Source organism: Sinohyriopsis cumingii, chromosome 16 (genome assembly GCF_028554795.1).
Source record: "Sinohyriopsis cumingii isolate HCF-2022 chromosome 16, ASM2855479v2, whole genome shotgun sequence".
Classification (NCBI taxonomy): domain Eukaryota; kingdom Metazoa; phylum Mollusca; class Bivalvia; order Unionida; family Unionidae; genus Sinohyriopsis; species Sinohyriopsis cumingii.
The window spans coordinates 20,292,784-20,307,055 of NC_142976.1; the positions used below are offsets into that span (position 1 = coordinate 20,292,784).

Genomic DNA, 14,272 nt, shown 5'->3' on the forward strand with positions numbered 1-14,272 from the left:
GCGAGATCTCCGTAACATTCAATATCTTCATGCATTTGTAATATCCATAAATTAATTCATTCAATATAATTAGACAATGTTCCCATAGCACTATGGGTCCGAAACACCAACATTGCACTTACGGTACGCTTTGGGGCAGGAATATCCCCATACGGAACTTAATGCTCTCTAAGAAGCACACAAAAGAAGACGGAAAACCGTTCACCCGAATGCATGTTTCTGGAGAGAGAGCGAGAGAGAGAGAGAGAGAGAGAGAGAGGTGGGATTATAATATATCACCACTTTGTATTACGTGTGACTGCGGGAACTGTCTTGTTTAGTTCGAGTCAAATGATTTATCTCCCTTGATCTAACACACCTGTGATTCACCTGAAATTACTAGCTTTTGAACTTGACCCAAAACAATCAATAGCTGACAAATTATTTACGTATGAGGTCACATTACGTATGACAGTTCTGATTTGACAGGGAGCTATTTAAAGCCGTTTAACTGGGTTAAATGCGGAGAAATGATTATCGTCATTCGCCTACGACTATCCCAGCAGTCGAACACAGGGGAATGTACACACCCAGATTAGAATCATCAACGATAGCGTGTGGAATTTGTCACGTGACTCTGATTGTTTGAGAACGAGTACTGTACTACGTACATGTGTGTTATGTGCGACAAATCGACATCCTTGGGATTTTGTATGGGACAGGGATGAGTTTTACAAATGGCCATATTTTTCGATTCTGTTGGGAATCCCAGGCCCCGAGTATGGGCGCCGGTACACCCAGTAGGTAAGCTGACGGAGAGACAGGTAGATTTGTAACGTCCGATTGTAAAAGTATGACCCAAGGTGCTTGTCATACAGTTGTTGTTTTGTGTTGACCAGTTCATATATGTTTCACTTTGACCGGATTAGTGCCAATTCCAGTCTATATATGGAAGATCTGATAGATTCCAGACTTTATATAATTTACTTGTGAACGTTTATATTAACAGCTTAGACAGTCACAATTAAATTGCTGAAAAATTGGTTAAGCAGAGACTGAAGTTCTCCTTAGGCATACCCCCCCCCCTTCCCTTACCTCTTCCACTCCAAGGTGTGTTGAGCACAAAGATATTACCGGAAAATATTGAATAGGTTGATTTAAGTTAAATTTTGTTATAGGTTTCATAATTCAGTATTGTTTTAACTTTCATACTTACCTTGCATTCAGAACAACGTGGTTAGCTTAAGGTTGTTAATATTTTTCCTCACTTCGCCATCTCAGGTCACCGGATAGGTTATTACATATTTTACCATTCTTGAGAGATTTCATCCCAAATATCAAATGGCCAATAAACAAAAACAACTTGTCATTTATATTAAGTTATGGAGAAACCAATTTTTGGTTATTTTGGTTTATAGTAACACTATAAACGGGTAAAAGAATTTTTAAATAAAGTTTTAAACTGAAATTTTGTTTGAAAGTAGACATGGTGGGTTAAAGTGATTTTCATTTTAACCATACAAATTTAAGTAGACAGTGAGTTGATGTGATAACCTTTTTGAACTTACAAATACTAATTATGTGGTTTTCAGTTTAACCGTAGAAATTTTGAGGATAGAAAACATTTATTTTTAAAGTTTTATGACATATTTTCTCTTTCAGCCACAATAAAAATGTATCTGCTTTTGCACGTGATAATGACAGTTTGGATTGATCAGTCACCATTATCTTATTATTCCTCATGCAAGTCAATACTTTCTGCATGTTAGGGTTTTGTATGGAAACATTCTCTACATAACTTGCTATACTAGATTCTAAATGTAAACAAAATCCAACAAGTTTAATCCCCAAAATTCAGAGCTTTTAGTATAATTGCCTATAAATGGGATCAACTGCAGGCTGCACATTATGCTATGGCATATCTGGGTCTATGCTGTTTGCAGTTTGATCCCACTTCTATGCTAGTCTATATGGTGCTGAATTTGCATACACTGGAGGAAACTATATTCTTGTATAAAAATTTGTCTTAAATGCCATATATACTCGAGTACAAGTCAAGTCCACTCGAAAACAACACAGACCCTGATCTGCCACAATGGACTGGCAAATCAAAGTCTATGTTGTTTATTCTACTGATTATTCTTAACAAACAGCAAAGACCTAGATCAGGGAGTGCTTGAACTTTGACCTGGATAGCACATTGGATTAAATCTTCAGTCTTAGCAAATACCGGGGTGGGTGGGTGGGTAGGAGAAATGGGTCAGCTTCGAGGATGGGTGGTTAGCAGTAGGTACTTTAGGCAGTAAGTTTAATTGGTTTGTTTGTTTGTGTTATTGATATTTCAAGACAGGATGATTCTATCATATAAATGCATTATAAAAAAAACATATTTTGATGAGGTGATATTCATCCAGCCTACACATGGTTTCCTAATGTCTCCGTTAATTCAGAAATGTTTGACACCCTTGTAACTATTAAATGAAAAAGATAGAATGAGTCTATGCATGAAAGTCAAAAGTTTAAGTGTTTTTTCTTTCTTTTCAATGCATTAGATTAGAAGATGTTTATTGAACATCGTAAGATCTTTGCAAACAGGAATGGCACTTGAGCAATGTGTAATAAGCACTAGATAATGAGGTAATACTTAACCCACACTATAGTCACCCCCTATGTTTAGCTGAAGCTTGTTTGTGTTAGCACAAGTAAGACTGTGCTATGTATGGAAGGATATGGTTAACAGTTCATCAGCACAATCCTTGTTATATAGTGCAGAGGAAAAGTCGTATAATAGTTAAAAGATAAAATGTGGTTTGAATGTAAAATAAATGTTTTGACAGATGAAAGGTAACGAAAACAAAGAATATAAGAAGAAAAGGACTTTTAAAATCATTAAAAGATATTATGACAGGTTCCTTAAAGAGACTGGAAAATTAAAATCTTGATATTATTATCAGTAAGAATTTTAAGCTTGGAATGGCTTATATATATACAGTGAGATACCATATATATTTGCCTGTTTGTCAGATCCAAATGCACACTTCATAGACCTAGATCTGCTTTGGAATAATTCAGCGTCAAATCTGAGTTGGGGCAGTTTGTTAGGAATAGCCATTAGAATAAACAATATAGACCCAGGTGTGATGTGAGTCAGTGCAGTTTGTGTGAGCAACAATAAGAACAGACAACATATATATGGATGTGCTGACCAGTGGCCTAAGTGGTTATAGTGTCGACATCAGATGCAGACTGCTCCGGTGGCCTAGTGGATAGAGCGTCCATCTCAGAAGCGGGAAGTCATGGGTTTGAACCCTGACCGAGTCATACCAAAGACTTACATAAATGGTACTAACAGCTGCCTCGTTAGGCACTCAGCATTAAGTGGTTTAAGTGTTAGGACTGGTTGTCCTGGTGTCAGGATAATGTGACTGGGTGGGACATCATGCTACATGTCTGCAGCATGATGCCCCATTGTTAGACATCACTATAAACTGTCACACTGCAGACATCATAGCGATATGACTGTAAAACTGTTAAACCTATGTTAAAAATCCTAATCACACACACACATCATATGCAGATACCAAAGACTTATAAAAATGGTACCAGCAGCTGCCTCGCATGGCGCTCAGCATTAAGAAGTTAGTTTTAGGCTGGTTGGCCTGGTGTCAGGATAATGTGACTTGATGGGACATGATGCTACATGTCTGCAGCATGATATCTCAGTGCTTAAGGCATCACTATAAACTGCCACACTGCAGAGTCATAGCAGTTTGACTAGATATTTGTTGAAGCTATGTTAAAAATCCAAATCAAACACACACCTAGATTGGCTGTGAATCAGTGCAATTTTTTATGAGTAATCATTGGAACATAGAGCATAGACCCAGATGTGCTGGCACATTATGCAGTCTGACTGGATAAATAAGGGAGCATATATGGTACTTCTCACCGGATCTTCAAATATCATGTTTTACCTAGCTTTTACATGCCAAGTGCATGGATAATACCAAACTAATCACTGTAGAAGTAATTTGAATTAGGATAATGGAGTAATTGGTTTATTTTTCAATGGCATGTACATCTTGTATCATTGTCATGGGCTGGGATTAGGGCATTCTTTACATACCAGAAATGTAATCAAAGGCTATCAGGGGTGCAGGTGTTAGGGCAGCTAAGAGTTGATATTGCCTTCACTGTACTTTTCACCAGCATTGACCCATTACTACCAGAGACAACACAGACCACAATGAGGCATCCTAGAGATTGCTGGAAAAACATGTAGCATTATTTCCCATGTAAACTTTACATGGAATGTTTGAAATAGTGTAACATTATTTTTAGGAACTGATCATGTAATAGAATAGGGGGCTGAAAATTTATTGAAATAAATTTCAACCCCAGATAACTTGAAAGAAACTACTTTTCCTTGGGTTGTAGAAAAGAGAACCAATTATATTCATCATATTGATTTTAGAAAGAAACACACACACACACACAAACTCACACACACACACATTTTAATAATGTCCTCTTAATTAGAATTGATCTGTTCTGTAATATCTATCCCAAAAGCATGTGTACTTCTATTCAAATTTTTATATGAATGCAGAGAAATAAGGAAAGAACAAATGTTTTCATTGAACCGCAATGTGTTGCCATTCTATAGAAATATATGAAATACCTGACAAATTTATTAAAATGCTGAACCTAATCAAATCAATAAACCTTAAATATTGATGACATTAACACATTTCTCTTTATCTCTGCTGGTCATCGGGCAGAGAAGTTATAATTTTAGCATCCATAGTCCATTCCTTATCTGTTTGATAGAACAAAATTGTCATCTGTGGTCCATTCCTCATCTGTCAGGACAAGATTGTAAGTCATCCATAGTCCATTCTTCATCTGTCTATTAGTACAAGATTGCTTGTCATCCAAGGTCCATTCTTCAGCTATCTGTTGGCACAAGATTATTAATCATCCACATTCCCTTATTCATCTGTCAGTACAAGATTTTTAGTCATCCTTGGTCCATTCTTCATCTGTCTGTTAGCATAAGATTACTAGTCATCCATGATCCATGGCTTATTCCTCATCTGTCAGAACAAGATGTTTAGTCTTGCATAGTCCATTCCTCACGTGTCTGTTAGCACAAGATTGTTTGTCATCCATGGTCCATAATCGTCATGTGTCTGTTGGCACAGGATTGTCATTCATCCATGGTCCAGTCTTCATCTGTTGGTCAGAACAAGATTGTTAGTCATCCATTGTCCATTCCTAATCTGTCAGTACAAGATTACTAGTCATCCATGGTCCAAATCATCTGTCAGTATAAGGTTACTAGTCATCCATGGTTCATTCCTCAGTCAGAACAAAATGTTTAGTCTTGCATAGTCCATTCCTCACGTATCTGTTAGCACAAGATTGTTAGTCATCCATAGTCCATAATCCTCATGTGTCTGTTGGCACAGAATTGTCAGTTATCCATGGTCCAGTCTTTATCTGTTGGTCAGAACAAGATTGTTAGTCATCCATGGTCCATTCCTCATCTGTCAGTACAAGAGTACTAGTCATCCATGGTCCATTCTTCATCTGTCAGTACTAGATTACTAGTCATCCCTGGTCCATTCTTCATCTGCCTGTTAGCACAAGATTGTTTGGTCATCCATGGTCCATTTCTTATCTGTCTGTTAGCACAAGATTGTTATTGTTACTTGTGACGTTCTGTCGTATTGGGGTGGGGTACTTCCAATATAATTTAATTAAATTATGATGAAAGTTCCATCCTGTATCGTTAGGTTAGAAAGTTAAATTAGTGACGATGTAGGTTTACAGCTCTGAGCCCCCAGTCAGCAATGCCGATGGTTAAATTATAGAGAACACGAAGATGAAATTCAATCAATAACAATTTAATAAATGTGATAATTTAAAAACGATAACTTCCAATCACTCGTCTTTCCCTCGACCAAGTGACAGCCTAATTCATCCCGTGATTTACAGTGTGAGTTCGATTTTCCCCCGTCCTTGCATCTACTCATCTATTTCTTCCCGCTGATTCTTCCTTCTTTCCGTTCCTCTAACTCCTTCTTTGTCTCTGTTTCCTCTCTACTGTCTCCTCCAGCTTCGCTCCAGACTTCAACTTCTCCTTTCCCTCTCTATTATCTCCTCCTCCAATTCGCTCCTAGACTTCACTCCACCTTCTTCTCCTTCCCTCCTTTCCTCCGTCTCTCTATCCGAGACTACGGGACCAAACTGAAACTGGTCTGTCCCTCAAAGCTTCCTGTGAAAAACCACAAGGCGTTAACAAATGTTTTATCGATCCTCACCTCACACTATAACGACAATTAACCATCAGATAGCTGTCACTGTTTCGGCCACGCATGCATACACATCGAAATTCCCACACACTTCTTGCAGGGTAAACAATGGCGTAATAACACAGTATCAACGAATTGTTATACAGACATCAATACATTGTGTCACGTCAGTATATACACATATATATTTAATCTCATCGTACTACAATCTGACAAAATCAGACGCATGTCTGTACATTACAAATATTCAACAATAGCAAAATCTATAATCATATGAACATATGTGTTAGTCTACTATAAAATACCCACATAGTAAATTACAATATTAACTCTTACGACGGCTGGCAAGCTATATAATTCTTTACAAATATCAACTCATTTCTTCAAAATATGCAAACATATTAACAAAACAAAGTAATTCTTCGTACTATGATTCTAGTACTAATAAAGTATACATACAACCTACAATTAAAATGCAGTCGCATTCCACAAAGACCGAACAAATATCTACTGACCTTTTGAAGCTTTCTGTACTTAGAATTTCCCGCTCTAAGATTTTCCCGCCAATAACGAATGGCTATTCGGAGTTACGCTAACCTCTTCTCTGGGTAATTTCTCTCAGCGAACTAACTTTTGCCGGAAAACGCAGGGATATCATTCTACCCAAATCAGGGTCTCCCCCATCTCGATTCTGATTGGGTGGTGCTGTGCCCCTGTCCAATCGTCTTAGCGGCCAGTTCAACCTGTCTGTCTGTTTGCAGGGGAAAGAAGTTAGGACACTCCCACTTCTTCAGGCAATTTCTTTTGATCTTGGAAACATTTCGACACCTAGGTGATAATTGGCTGTCTGTGACTTCGCAACTCCGATGTCCGGTCCTTCGATTCTAGCCACAACAATCTTACGTGATGGATTAGTGCTAGCCTTCGGCAATGTTCAACATCAAACAATGACCCGTCAGAATTACCTTGATTATACATGTTTCAAACTGGGCTACTCTGAGTCGGGGTAAACATGACACCACTACACCTGAACTATTTGGAATAATGCCTATAAAACTTTACACATGTATTCAGCCCATGGTTTAGTTGGTCCTAAATGAAAACAATACCTACCTACCTACCCTAATTTTAAAACCAGTGCAATGGGAATACACATTTTTGGGCCCAATATAGCCGACAAAGTGGTTATCTTGAAAATCATGTTGTCACTCCTCCTTCTGAATGACTTGTCATATCAAAATGGAGTTGTCATTAAAAGACTTCAAAGGATAATCTAGTTGGTATCAAATGAAACTTGTGCCAAGCTGACACTTAATATGGCCACCATGACAGCCATCTTGATACTGTTGCTACAGCTACTCCTCCAGAATGTACGGTCATGTCCACCTGGGGTTTTCAGTAGAACTTCTAATAATGTTTAGTTGGTCTTAGCTGAAAATATGGTGCTGATCTTATGTCGCATATGGATGCCAAGACAGCCGACTTTAAAAAATTATTATTGCTACTCCTGTATGAATTGTCACATCAGCATGTTGTTTTGTTTTTTTTTACTGTAAGACATCATATGATATCTAATTGTTCTGGCTGCCAATATGGCAATTGTGACAGCCATCTTAAAAAAATCCTGTTAGCTGCCATCTTGTAAATCTTGTCAATGCTATTCCTGAATGCAAGGTAATATCTTAAAAATGTTTCTGTCTCTACTCCTCTCCAAAATGGATGGCTATATCAGCATGGGCTGTCACCATTTTGCTTTTTATGATAGCTGTTTGTAGTCCTACATGAATGTTATGCCAGTCTTACATCCAATATGGATGTCAAAATGATGGTCTTATCAATTTTGTTGTCACTACTCCCTCTGAATGGATGATCATTTTGTCATGTGGTTTTCACCCCAAAAACTAAGAAAGAAATGGTCTTATTTTGAATTTTTGGAAATTCTGGCGTTTTGCCAAGTATAGCGTAATTCCTTTGAGGGACTCATTTTCTATAAACTTACAAGTTGTGAATGTAAGTTATAAAAAAATGTTCAGAGGCTGAATTTGTCCCCCAAAATCTTTGCCTTCAACACTTATCTAGTGGCATTCTATTTACTCTATATGAAATTCTTCAAAATATTATTATTTTGCAGTGATCTGAAAGTAATACTGTAAATAAAACATACACTTAATTCGCTTGACATTGCTTATCACTCACTTATCACTCACTTATCTGACCATAATAGTTACAATCACTTATCACTCACTTATCTGACCATAATAGTTACAATCATGGATTGGTTAATATGGGTACGTGATAAAGTTTTCCAGTAGTTTCCATTGGGTTGGTAGCTCTTGCATGGGTCTTCCCAGGTGCTTCCTACAGACTCCTCCAAATATACTGGCTGCCAAATTTATTACCAGTATACTCACTATTAAACTGAGTCAAGCTGCCCACAACACTGCCCTGCCATCATGTAACCAGCCAGCAGATCAAACCCTGTGTTGTTTAGCTAAGAAACTGCATATACTATACTCAGCTCTGAAGACACGTTATTCGATAGCAATTCTGGGTGTATGCATGCAGTTGGAATCAGGATATAAACAATTACATATGGGCCCATCATACTTTTATGCAGTAAGACCGTTGATTTTATACATCAGCTGAATATAATGCACATGATGGCGATTGATGGATGGGGGTGGGGATTTTTTTTTTACTTAATTTAGTATAGAAATTTAGCAAATTAGCTTAGAAACTTGCATGTCAGTTATTTCTTTCATGCAGCTATTGTCACTGATGCTATAAAATCTTAAATAAATATTATATGAAAAATACTGTTGACACATCATGAATGCAAAGGATATTTGTTTCAGAGTTCAGTCTGTAACATTGTCAGTTGTGTAATTGCCCTTTCATTGACAGAACAAGTCTGAAATCACATGCCTAGAGGGTGCTATACTATTAACATAGGAATGGAAAGAAATTTACCTTCAGATAAAGTGTGATATCAATGAAACTAAAATTAATGGTAGTGGAAAAAGTTTCATATTCAATCTGTAAACCAGGAGAAAATTTCTATCAAAACATTTGGCTGTGGTGATTTTAAGCAGTGTTTCCACTTGGACTTTAATTGCAGGTATAATTTAAAAGGATGTGATGCAATTTTTTATTAGTCTAAACAATTTTCTGGGAGCTAAATAAATACCCAGTACCTATTGTTTCATTATATGAATTTATTTTTGTGTGTGAAAGAAAAGGTATAAAATTTTTCATACGTGAAAATCTTTTCTACATATGTAAAATTATTTTTCACAGATGTGAAATTATTGTTTTCTAAATGTAAAAATATAATTTGTTTGACTTAGGTTTCATTCTTTTTCAGAAAAGTGGAAAAAATTATGTGAAATAATATAACTGTTATGTAAAATTATTATAAGAGAATGATTTCATTTATTTTTTCATTATCTGATTATTTCAGAGTTGACATTACAATTTATCTGATATTGTGTTATTCTGATGTTGTTGTTGTTGAACTGAGTTTTCATGCAACACATACTAGTATTTATCATTACACAACATATACCAAATCTGTATAAAATTTACATTCCTTAAATATTAAGTATCAAAACTTGTTACAGTTAAACTTTAAGATAAATCTCTATGATAGAGAAGTTACTTTGATTTAAGCTGCAATTTATTGGTGTATGGAAAGTATGGCCCAAATACAAAACCTACCAAAAAAGTGTTGGATTGTTACAAAACAACATTAATAAGAGAGAGAACAATATATGGATAAATAGATTGATGTATCCATATACTTGTAACTCTTTTGCTATTTTGAGACAAAGTTAAAAACTTTGTTTTCATATCAAGGGAGTGATATTTTTTTATCATCCCAATAACACAATGCAAAATGAGCATTTTCAGTAATATAAAAGATGGTGGAATAACAAAAAATATTAAACCATTCAGCAGAGGCCTCACAACTGTTTGCATTTTTTATTTACCTCATGTGTCTGTATACAGTATGACAGTGCACACAATGTGTAACGGGTAAATTACAAAATGTCTACTTAAAGCAATAGGGTGACTTCTTAATTGGGGAATTTCTTACAGAGGTCTTGACACTTTTTACAATGGGTTGGGTGGAATGTTTTTTGAAAAAAGGGGCATTGTTGGAATAAAACATTTGTCATAATGGAGCTCACTGTTGAAATGTATCATGTTGTCTATTCATTATGACATTGTTTCTATTGAAATGTATCATGTTGTCTATTCATTATGACTGTTTCTATTGAAATGTATCATGTTGTCTATTCATTATGACATTGTTTCTTTTGTAAGGTTGGTAAGGCAATGGATCCACTTTCAGTTGTGAAATTATATGTCTGATGTAATTCATTTTGAGTGGTCTCACTATAAGTCAGTATCCTCGATGACTCTCATGGCCGATTGTTTAGTGGGTAATTAGTGTACATGAATAAATAGAAAACAAGTTTTAAACCAGTGTTTAAAAAGATCTTGTTCATTTCAGAGGGGGGAGCACTTAGCAAAGTATCTAGTTAAAGCATTGTAAAAAATATTTAACTGTGAACATTGTAGACCCTGATCTGCCAGCGCATAATGTAATGGTACATCTGGTTCTATGCTGTTTATATAACCAATCCATATTCTCATTTATAAGGAATTCCTTCTGTTCAAGATTTACCTCCCATGAAAAAATCTTAATGTGAACAGGAAAGCAGTTTTCTTTTTAAAAACTGATTACTTTCAATGCTTTTATGTTATTGCCATGAATCAAAATCTTAATTACTTTTATTGAATTTTGAAAAATAATGTTCCCAATAATTTCCTTTGAAAATGAAATTTGTCATCCTGCTTTTCTATGCCTTTTTATGACTGACTGATGGTGTATATATACAACTTTGCACTGGTGACTAAAAATGTTTCTTATATATGTTGAGTCAAAGAGATAGAAAGATTGGCACACAACAGACAAACTTTGTCTTCCACCCAGTTGTGTCCAAAAAGACTTGATAATATAGGGTACTTACTAATTCCATACTGGTACACGGTAATTATACTTATCCAGTAGCTCATACAGCCTTCAGTATTCCAGTCTCCTGGCTGACCACTGCATTCAGAGAGCTCAACATTGTATTTAGTCATTGGTTTATTAGAGATTATTTTTTAAAACTAGATTTTATTTTTGTTTATGAAGTTTTTCTGACTGCAGTAAAAAAAATTGGTTGGTTCATTTTCTAAATATACAGGTAGTGTGCTTAGTGCTAAGCATTGTGGCCTTAAACTCAGCATTTATGCATTGCTATACATCAGGCTTCCAGGAAGATAACTTGGTATCCCAGGTAAATATTTAATCCTGAGAAGCCACTTTCATACAGAACTGTTAGGATGAAGACTTACCTCATTTTTGTATGAGTCATTAATGATTCTTCTTTTTTATTTCATATTTTAATGGGGTTTTAAAACATCTTCAGCAGGATTTAGATCATGAAGTCCTTCTGCTGGGCAAAAGAATTCAGCATAATATGGTAGCCCACCACTGGGCACCTAGAATTCAACATATGGTAGCCCACCACTGGGCACCCAGAATTCAAAATAATATGGTAGCCAACCACTGGGCACCTATTATTCAACATATGGTAGCCCACCACTGGGCACCTAGAATTCAACACATGGTAGCCCACCACTGGGCACCCAGAATTCAACATAATATGGTAGCCCACCACTGGGCACCTAGAATTCAACATATGGTAGCCCACCACTGGGCACCCAAAATTCAACATAATATGGTAGCCCACCACTGGGCACCCAGAATTCAACATATGGTAGCCCACCACTGGGCACCCAGAATTCAACATATGGTAGACCACCACTGGGCACCCAGAATTCAACATAATATGGTAGCCCAGTTGTAACATTCTGGTAGCACCTTTGCTCTGGATACAAAATTTGTTCAACCCTAATTAACTTGGGCTTGCCACTGCAGACATTCTGTCATTGTATTTGAATAAATAGACAGATTATTATTGGAGACATTTTTCATATTTGCTTCCAGAAATTGCTTAAGCATTTTCGCTCATTCTACAGTATTTAAACCAACAGCAAATGGCCTCTAGAAGAAATGACTTACATATGGCTTCATCTTGTCAAGGAATATCACAGAGGCAGTGTCAGCAAAATCATGTACCAATTAACCCTGCATATAAAATTGCTAAAATCATCGACATCGGAAGGTAAACCAACACTTGATGAAAGCAATAGTATAATGTTATATAGAAATGACAAAGATGGAGGATCAAAAATGCATCACTAGCACAGTAATGTTTAATTATCTGGCTATGTTGTATGGTGAGCTCTTTTGTTGCCATGATACAGTGGGCTCCATCTGCCATCGGTTGACCGACTAGAGTCTGACATTGGTTTACCAGAATTTAATGTTGACTCTTTGAGCGATTTGGCAATTGTAGGGTGTGGTACAGTGTCTATTCCAGGTGGTTTATGTGTGTTAACTTTTCTTTTCGTAGAGGTCAAGTGCTGCACTTATCTGAAAAGACAAACACGTATGACATCTTTATTGTTGTCTTTTATGTCCTATGTACTTGATACTATTTGATCTCTCAAAATAATTAATGTCATTATTAATGGCTTAGCTCATCAATATGCTATACCTCCTTATTGTTAAGAATGTAGCACACCTGTTTTTGTGGGCAGATTCTATTTAGGGTCCAACCATTTATTTGTCTAGGGTGGGTATTATACTTCATCTCATTTTATCTCAAAACAAATTGCTCCACCACTAATATAATGCAGGGTTAATTTTAAGCTGACCCTTAGTTTTCATCTTTGGTGCAAGAAAATTCCTCACTTGCACCTGTAATAAAAACACCTGTACATAATGATTGAAGCTGATCATTAGTGCAGATTTTAAACTGAATCAAGCACATCTGAAATTTCCTGAATGGAGCATGCTCAATGCTGAAGAGGCAAATGACAGTCACTTTCACTGGCTGACAGAAATGTCTTTCTAATTTTACTTAGCTTGGGAACCAATAAAGAGTGCACAGTTGATCACCATTGATGATGGATGTATTTGCTAAAATACAAAAAAGAGATGAAATCATCAATGCAAAAGGGTGCTGCATTTTATTTCAAAACAGAATAAAGGGAGAACAAAATGTAGATTAAATGTCAAGTATGTTTTTTTTAGAGGGGGACCATATTTGAGCATTAGAAAATTACATATCAGTATAAAAGGCTCACATCTGTGAAATCTGATAGTAATCACAGACACTCATATCATGGATTTATTAAATGCTTCAATAAATATTCACCATTAAGGGAGGTTGCATTGTATTGTTTTCACAGCCAATTTTATTCTCGACTGGTTAAGTTATTTTATGGCTTACTCCTTGTATGGATGGTTATATTAACATTGGGTTTGCATCAAAATACATCTAATAATGTCTAGTTGGTCCTAAATAAAATGGTGATTTCCAATAAGACACCACAGATGCTAATTCAAAATGATTTTATTTCCCTAAATAATCAGAATATTTCCATAATCACCAGCAAACATGAAAACCTACTCATATGTTTGTTGATATTACACATATCAAAATGCAGGTGCTTCCCAGCTTCATAATCTAATTTGACTTCAGCATTTGGCAGTGGGTAAATTTAAAAAATGCTTTAAAAAAAACATATATCTTACCTGACAGTGTAAATCTTTTACATTATACAAATGTCTAGCTATTTTAAAACAAATCCTAGATTATTCAGTGGGTTACACATTGCAAAATTTGTTGTGTTTTCTGGTATATTTTGATTTTTCCAATAAAAATGGTGGCTTTTAAAAATGTATTTAAATGTAACTTCAGTTTCATCCCATTTACCATTGTAATCAAAGTTTTTAAAAATAAGGTGAAAGTATTTTCACATTTTTTTTCCACTGTTAACCTATGATGGATACT

The 14,272-nt window shown here is 35.9% G+C and overlaps 1 protein-coding gene across 3 annotated transcripts in view; it reads left to right on the forward strand.

The window, feature by feature from the left end:
- The first annotated feature begins 498 nt into the window (after positions 1-498).
- LOC149780039 (protein crumbs-like) overlaps positions 499-14,272 on the forward strand; it is a 237,653-nt gene continuing 223,879 nt past the window's right edge. For all 3 annotated transcript variants that reach the window (XR_016414989.1, XM_089936792.1, XM_089936793.1), the window contains exon 1: positions 499-783. Coding sequence is in view for 2 of the 3 variants with exons in the window: in XM_089936792.1 (XP_089792918.1) it covers positions 717-783 (67 nt within the window). In the remaining variant the exon portion in view is untranslated. The remainder of the gene's footprint in view (positions 784-14,272) is intronic.